This window comes from Rhinopithecus bieti, unplaced genomic scaffold, assembly GCF_001698545.2.
Source record: "Rhinopithecus bieti isolate Rb0 unplaced genomic scaffold, ASM169854v2 scaffold_5889, whole genome shotgun sequence".
Lineage (NCBI taxonomy): Eukaryota > Metazoa > Chordata > Mammalia > Primates > Cercopithecidae > Rhinopithecus > Rhinopithecus bieti.
Window position 1 is genome coordinate 3,396,273 of NW_016805277.1, and position 8,065 is coordinate 3,404,337.

Sequence of the window (8,065 nt, forward strand, 5' to 3'; positions counted from 1 at the left end):
GTTAGCAAGACTAACAAAGAAGAAAAGAGAGAAGAATCAGATAGATGGTATAAAAAATGATAAAGGGGTATCACCACCAATCCCACAGAAATACAAACTACCATCAGAGAATACTATAAACACCTCTATGCAAATAAACTAGAAACTCTGGAAGAAATGGATAAAGTCCTGGACACATACACCCTCCCAAGACTAAACCAGGAAGAAGTTGAATCTGAATACACCAATAACAGGCTCTGAAATTGAGGCAATAATTAATAGCCTACCAACCAAAAAAAGGCCAGGACCAGAGAGATTCACAGCCAAATTCTACCAGAGGTACAAAGAAGAGCTGGTACCATTCCTTCTGAAACTATTCCTATCAATAGAAAAGAGGGAATCCTCCCTAACTCATTTTATGAGGCCAGCATCATCCTGATACCAAAGCCTGATAGAGACACAACAAAAAAGGAGAATTTTACACCAATATCCCTGATGAATGTCGATGTGAAAATCCTCAATAAAATACTGGCAAACCGAATCCAGCAGCACATCAGAAACCTCATCCACCACGATCAAGTCGGCTTCATCCCTGGGATGCAAAGCTGTTTCAACATACGCAAATCAATGAACATAATCCATCATATAAACAGAACCAAAGACAAAAACCGTGTGATTATCTCAATAGATGCAGAAAAGGCCTTCGACAAAATTCAAAAGCCCTTCATGCTAAAAACTGTCAATAAACTAGGTGTTGATGGAATGTATCTCAAAATAATAAGAGCTATTTATGACAAACCTGCCGCCAGTATCATGCAGAATGGGCTAAAGCTGTTAACCTGATGGATATGGGTTCAAGAGGACACAGCTGAATACCGTGCTTAGGAAAAGAACAGTTTCAAAGGGTTTCCATATTGTCAGATTTGATGATTTCCTCCTTGGTGCACATCTCTCTTGGCTATGAGGCATATAAACAACCTCTATCAATCTAACTGGTTTGTGCCGTTTTTCTGATTTTATATCTACCAGCAAAATATATCTTAAGCCATTTTTAGGAAACAGGAGGTTTAGTCACATGCTCAACAAAAGCACAACAAATGGGGACCATTTAATGGTGTAAGGGCTGTGAGGTGTGGCTGCTGAAACTGTAGCTAGGAGCTGCCTTGCTGCCTTCTTGCAGGCAGATTGGCCAGATGAGCCAGGCTAAAATACAATTAACATCTGCCATTGTGGTATAATATGAAATATGGATACCTGGTCTTTGTCTCAGTTCTTGTCATAGAGTTCCCCAAACCTCTAGAACTTCCTGAGTGGTAGGAGTATCTCATTAGTCATAATGAGCCCCTTCGATTAGATAACTCCTGAGTTTATGCTAATGAGGTTACTTAATGTGGGGCCCTAGGTATTCTTATGATGGGGCTAGTCCCTGGAAAGACCAGGTCATTTGAGGAATTAGAGGGTTGGAACTTTCAGCTCTACCCACTGACCTCTGGGTGGGGAAGGTGCTGGAGATCAAGCTCTCTAAAAACTCTTGAACAACAAGATTTGAGGAGCTTCCGGTAAATGCGTCCACAAGCTGGGAGGGCACTGCACCCCAGCTTCACTGGGACAGAAGCTCTTGCACTTAGAATCCTTCCAGACCTAGCCCTACATGCTGCTTCATCTGGCTGTTCATCTGTATCCTTTATAATAAATTGGAAAATGTAAAGGTTTAGCTGAATTTGGTGAGCCTTTCTAGCAAATTAATTGAACCCAAGACGGGGGCTATAGAAACTCTGGTTTGTAGCTGGTAGGTCAGAGGTGCGTGTGGCTTGGACGTTCGAATGGCATCTGAAGAGGGACAGAGCACACAACCTGTGGGACCTGATACTGTCTCCCACAGAGAGGGTCAGAGCTGAATTCCATTAGAGAGCACCCCGTTGGTATCTGCTGGAGAATTGCTTGGTGTGTGAGGATCCCCCCACCACATCTGGTCACAGAAGTATTGTGGGTTGTGTGTGACAGCAGAGGGTAAAAAATGGTTTGTTTTTTCCTCTAACAGCCATCAATCCCTGTCAAAGGAGTTTGTAAGGTTTTCTGGATAGGAATGCCGTGTATAATCATTTGGTTCACTTCAGAAACTACTATAATTTTGAATGTGCTGGTTTGCTTCCAAATGTACACACACACACACACACACACACGCACACACACACACACATTGTTGTCACCTAATATTTGCATTAATACAATGATGTTATTTTTATTTGGATAGTATTTGTATAATTGGAAACAGTGTTAATCTTTATATATATTTTACCAGTCCTTGACTAATATGTTTTCAAGACCTCTTACCAATCCATTTCATCGAATTAATGAGTAAGGAGACTCTCTAGAAATGGTTGGTTTGCAAAGCAAGGACATTTTCTGGAAGAATTGTCCAGAGTTTACTGTATGATGAACATTTCTTGATAGCAAGGTTCATTTTAGTGTCAATCATTACAGTCAGTCCATTTCAGCAGGAACAACGGATTTCTCCACAAAGTCTTATTTGTCTGTTTTTCACTTCACCAAATGGGGGAGACATTTTTTCAGAATGCAGTTATTAGAACCTTGGGATTTTTTTCTGTCTCCATTGAGTCTCTTGTTTTTTTCCCAGATCTGAACCTGAAAATAAAATAGATGCTAAAGAAAATTAAATATTCAAGGGACTTTCCTCCTCAAAATGCTCCAAACTGACATTGAAAAATATTTCTCCAATCAATGAACAAGTAACTATTTGAATTCTAATGAGAACCTCATAGTGTAGATCTAATATTTTATGCTTTTAAACATCTGAGGCCACTTTCTTAATTAAGTATAGAAGCCAGAATTTAAACTTTTTCACAGTTTTCCCAAGCAAATGATAGAGAGGGAGGCATGAAATTCTTGGCAATTAAAGTTGTTACAGAAGTAGTTCTATCATTAGAACAAAACAACTTATCAAAAATGGGCACTTTTTGGCTGTAAATGTTCTGTCAGTGATCAGAATTAATTCACATGCAGAGTTACCTTTATCAAGGCCAGGCACTGAGAACACTTTATATTTTATCACCTCAAAATAGCCATATGAAATAGCCCATATAGCAGATGGGAATACTGAGGCTTAGTGAATATTAAGTGATAGGCCCAAATTTTTGCAGTAGATTTGGGATTTAAAGCCAGGCAGTGTTACTCAAAACTCTAAACTTCTCCTAAATACCACTAATCTTTTAAATGTTGGCTGTGGTGTCATAAAAAGATACTGGTCTTTGTCCCTGGTTCCTGACATGGAGATCCTAAATCTCATAATTTCCGGAGTGATAGGGGGTGATAAGAGCTTCTGTTGTTCTAATGAGGCAATCCTTGGCAGGGCCCGTAGATAGCTTCAGGGTGGGGGCTGGTCACCAGAAGACCAAGCCTTGATTAGAAACCTGGAACCTCTGGGGAGAGGAGAGAGGCTGGGGATAGACTTAAAAATCCATCATGCCAACATGACTAAACCTCCATGAAAACCTCTAAATGATGGGGTTTGGAGAGCTTCCGAGCTGGTGACTACATCCACGTGCCAGGAGGGCAGTGCACCTTACTTAACTCCACAGGGACAGAACCTTTGCACTCAGGACCTTTCCAGACCTCTCCATATGTACCTCTTCATCTGGCTGTTCATTTGTATCCTTTATAAGAAACCAGTGTTTCTTATAAAGTGGTCAGTGTTCTGAGTGCTGTGAGTCATTCTAGCAAATAATCAAACCCGAGGAGGGGATTTGTTTGGAACCCTAGATTTGGTAGGAAAGTCAGAGAGAAATGTGGGTAACCTGGGGACCTGACACTTGCGAGTGGCGAGTGAAGCGAGGCAGTATTGTGGGACTGAGTCTTTATACCTATGGAGTCTGATGCTAACTTCAGGTATTGTCAAAATTGAACTGAATTATAGGACACTCAATAGGTGTCAGAATTGGTTCGCGTCAAGAAGAAAAACCCTTGCACAATCTCATAAGCCAAAAAAATGAGGTTGAATTGTTTTATTTTTGCATTTCCTTATTAATGTGGACAAATAACTTTTTCATGTGTATATTGGACCCTGAAGTGACTTCTTCTGTAAACTGTCTGTTCTTATCCTTTGCTGGTTTTCCTACTGAACTGTTTGTCTTTTTCTCACTGGTTGCTATGAGCTTTTTGTATATTAGGTATATTAGCCTTATGTCTAGATTTTGTGTAGCAAATATTTTCTCCTGGCTTATTGACTTTTGTCTTTGTGGGTGGTTTCCTTTTGCCTTGCCAATAATTTTTAAAATGTACAATCAGATATATCAATCTGTTCCTTTATGGTTCTTTGATTTTATGTTATGCTCGGTAAGATCTTCTCTAAGGTTATACAAATGTTAGTTTCCTCCTGGTACATTTATGATTTTACATTTTTAGGCCTAAATTTTTTAACTCTCTGGATTTTATCTTGATGCTTTTTTTTTTTGGAGACAGAGTCTTGCTCTGTCACCCAGACTGAAGTGCAGTGGCACGATCTTGGCTCACTGCAACCTCCGTCACCCTGGTTCAAGCGATTCTCCTGCCTCAGCCTCCCGAGTAGCTGGGATTACAGGGGCGCACCACCACGCCTGGCTAATTTTTGTATTTTTGGTAGAGATGGGGTTTCATCATGTTGGCCAGGCTGGTCTCGAACTCCTGACCTCAAGCAATCTGCCTGCCTCAGTCTCCCTAAGTGCTGGGATTACAGGTGTGAGCCACTGTGCCCAGCCAATGCATTTTTTTAAGATCCAACTTTTTAATTTATTCAGAATGTCTAGCTGAATGTTCTAATACCTTTTACTGAATAACTATTCCCCCTTGACTTTGCTACTTTTTATTACATAGTGAATTTGTTATTTTCTTAGGTTTTATCCTGAATTCTGTCCCACTCCATTGATTTCTATTCCTATACCATTATTACACTGTTTTAATTACTATTGCTCAACGATATGCTTTATCATTATTATTATTTTTGAGACAGAGTCTCACTCTGTTGCCCAGTCTAGAGTGCAGTGGCATGATCTCAGCTCACTGCAACCTCCACCTCCCGGGTTCAAGCAATTCTCCTGCCTCAGCCTCGTGAGTAGCTGGGACTACAGGCATTCACTACCACGCCCAGCTAATTTTTGTATTTCAGAGACAGGGTTTCACCATGTTGGCCAGGATGGTCTCGATCTCTTGACCTCGTGACCTGCCCGCCTCGGCCTCCGAAAGTGTTGGGATTACAGGCATTTGCCACCGCGCCCGGCCTATTATTATTATTATTATTATTATTTTTTTTTGAGATGGAGTTTCGCTCTTGTTGCCCAGGCTGGAGTGCAGTGGTGTGATCTCAGCTCACTGCAACCTCTGCCTCCTGGGTTCAAGCAGTTCTTCTGCCTCAGCGTCCTGAGTAGCTGGGATTACATGTGACTGCCACCACGCCCAGCTAATTTTTTGTATTTTTAGTAGAGATGAGGTTTCACTATGTTGGCCAGGCTGGTCTCAAACTCCTGACCTCAGGTGATCCACCTGCCTCTGCCTCCCAAAGTGCTGGGATTACAAGTGTGAGCCACTGTGCCCAGTCAACAATATGCTTTATCATCTGATAGAGCTGGTCTCTGCTTATTACTCTTCTCTTTTAGAACCTTCCTAGCTATTCTTCCATGCATATTCTCCCTAAGGCATTTCGGTATCATTTTGTTAAAAGTTCTACTTACCATTTCACTTTCTGCATCTGCTCTAAGGTTTCGGGAAGAGTCATTCCCAAACTTTCAGGGAAAAAAAGGGTGAGAATTCCAATCAGGACAGTCAGACTACCCATGACGATGTAGGGCAGCATTCTGTTGTAAGCACCTATAAAGCACAGGACATAAGAACATCAATCAGATACAAGGACTCTCTGGGCACTCTTGAGCATCATTTTGTGAAGGTGGTGAACAGTATAAGAGAATGGATTTAAATCTGAATATTTTCAGAGAAAAAAAGTAAGCAAAATATCAGTTTCTTTTTGGCAGATGACAATATGTATTTCTGTAATCCTTTTGCTTTATCATAAGGCTTTTCATTCTCTCCTGTCAACTGGTATCCTCTAAGCTACTACTCAGTCATATGTGACAGATGTTCCTTTGGTAGGGTTCTTTGCCTACCAGAGTTATCTTCTTAAGGTAGAGGTAATTGGAAATGGGGGATAGGAGGACATCAAGGAGAAGGAGGTTAACCAGGATGTTTCAGGGATGGGTTTTGGCCATGATAAGTCTGGCATGACCTCTGCTTTTGCCCAAACTAGTAGGCTGTAGTGGAAAGTTAGGTCCACAGAGCTATGAGACTCAAAACAAAACAAAACAAAACAAACAAGCAAAAAAAAAAACAACAACTAAGTATTATGTTCACGCCAGATTAAATCAGGAAACAATAAGTATCAGGCACATTCTGTAAAGGCACTGTGTGCCTGGATTTGGCTTCTTTTTGCAGCACTTACATGTCTTGGGTTAATATGTAATCTCTTCTTTATGAAGCTTTACTCACACAGGAGAACAACAGATCCTCATCTTGCTTTGCCTCTGTATACATACAGAGCTTACAGAGGAACAGCACACCCATGGATTTCATTTGACCCAAAACATAAGGAAAATATTGTTATTGCAGCTTCTCTGAGGCCTCTGTGTCACTAACAGGAGTAGCTATGTGGAGTAAAAGGCTCTTGGACTCTATCTTATGTACCAGTGTCTGGCCACTGGACCGTCTGAGCATAGTATGAAAGTACAGGGAAGGACAAAGGGAAAAATAATACCACTCTGTATAATCTGCTATCTCAGGTGTGGCGCAGGGCAACTGTGCAGAATATGTTTAAGTTAGGAAAATGTTTCTCTTTCTCTATAAGGATTTGGATTATACCTTTCCTGAGAATTCATATATGTTCTCAGGTGTGTGTGTGTGTGTGTGTGCATGTGTACCAGTAGTTAACCAACTGCCCAATTCATGAGGTGTGTCTGCATTTCTCACCAGTAGAGTCCTTAATGAGGACCAGGCATGGGGTGTCAGATCCTACATCAGATTGAACATGCTACTCTAACACCTGTGTAGTGTTATTTCAGATTGACACCTTTGAGTAAATAAAAACTAAAATTGTCTTCATTACAAAGATATCATAAAGTCAAAATACAAATGGTAAACTAGAAAAAATATTTACAACATATATACAAAGGGCTAATTTCTTCCATTGCAAAGAGTTTGTACAAATCAAAAAGAAAAAGATGAATGCACCATTAAAGAATGGGCAAAGAAGGCCGGGCGCAGTGGTTCGTGTCTGTAATCCCAGCACTTTGGGAGTCCAAGGTGGGTGGATCTCCTGAGGTCAGGGGTTCGAGACCAGCCTGACCAATATGATGAAACCCCATCTCTAATAAAAATACAAAAAAAAAAAAAAAAAAATTAGCCGGGCATAGTGGCATGCACCTGTAGTCCCAGCTACTCAGGAGGTTGAGACAAGAGAATTGCTTGAACCCGGGCGGCGGAGGTTGCAGTGAGCCGAGATTGTGCCACTACATTCCAGCCCCGGGGGGAGAGAGAGAGTATGTCTCTAAAAAAAAAAAAAAAAAAAAAAAAGAGCAAAGAACATGAGCAGTCAGTTCACTGAAAATAAATAGAATGGCCAAAAAATACACAAAAACATGCTCAACCTCATTCATAATTAATAAATAGGAATGAAAGTAACAATGATATCCATTTTTCACATAACAGATAACCAATGATTAAAAAATTCGGTAGGGCAGGTGCTGTGGCTCAAGCCTGTAATCCTAGCACTTTGGGAGGTTGAGGCGGGTGGATCACTTGAGCCCAGGAGTTCAAAACCAGCCTGAGTAACCTGGCAAAATCCCATCTCTACCAGAAAAAAAAAAAAAAAAAAATAGCTGGGCTTGATGGTGTGCATGCCTATAGTCCCAGCTAGTTGGGAGGCTGAGGTGGGAGGATCTTTGAGCCTGGGAGATTGAGGCTGCAGTGAGCTGGGAATCTAGGATCGCACCACTACACTTCAGAGTGAGACCTTATCTCAAAAAAAAAAAAAAAAAAAAAAAAAAAA

General features: G+C 40.9%; 1 protein-coding gene and 1 long non-coding RNA gene across 2 annotated transcripts in view; one reads left to right on the forward strand and one right to left on the reverse strand.

Moving 5' to 3' along the window:
- LOC108529594 (uncharacterized) overlaps positions 1 to 8,065 on the forward strand; it is a 43,744-nt gene that overhangs the window by 23,106 nt on the left and 12,573 nt on the right. The gene's annotated exons all lie outside the window — the stretch shown is intronic.
- Positions 2,180 to 8,065, reverse strand: part of LOC108529592 (solute carrier family 22 member 4) — a 55,619-nt gene continuing 49,733 nt past the window's right edge. Inside the window, exons 9-10 of the mRNA XM_017872029.1 lie at positions 5,703 to 5,838; positions 2,180 to 2,625 (exon numbers count right to left, since the gene is read on the reverse strand). Coding sequence (XP_017727518.1) covers positions 2,550 to 2,625; positions 5,703 to 5,838 — 212 coding nt within the window. The 3' untranslated portion in view covers positions 2,180 to 2,549. The remainder of the gene's footprint in view (positions 2,626 to 5,702; positions 5,839 to 8,065) is intronic.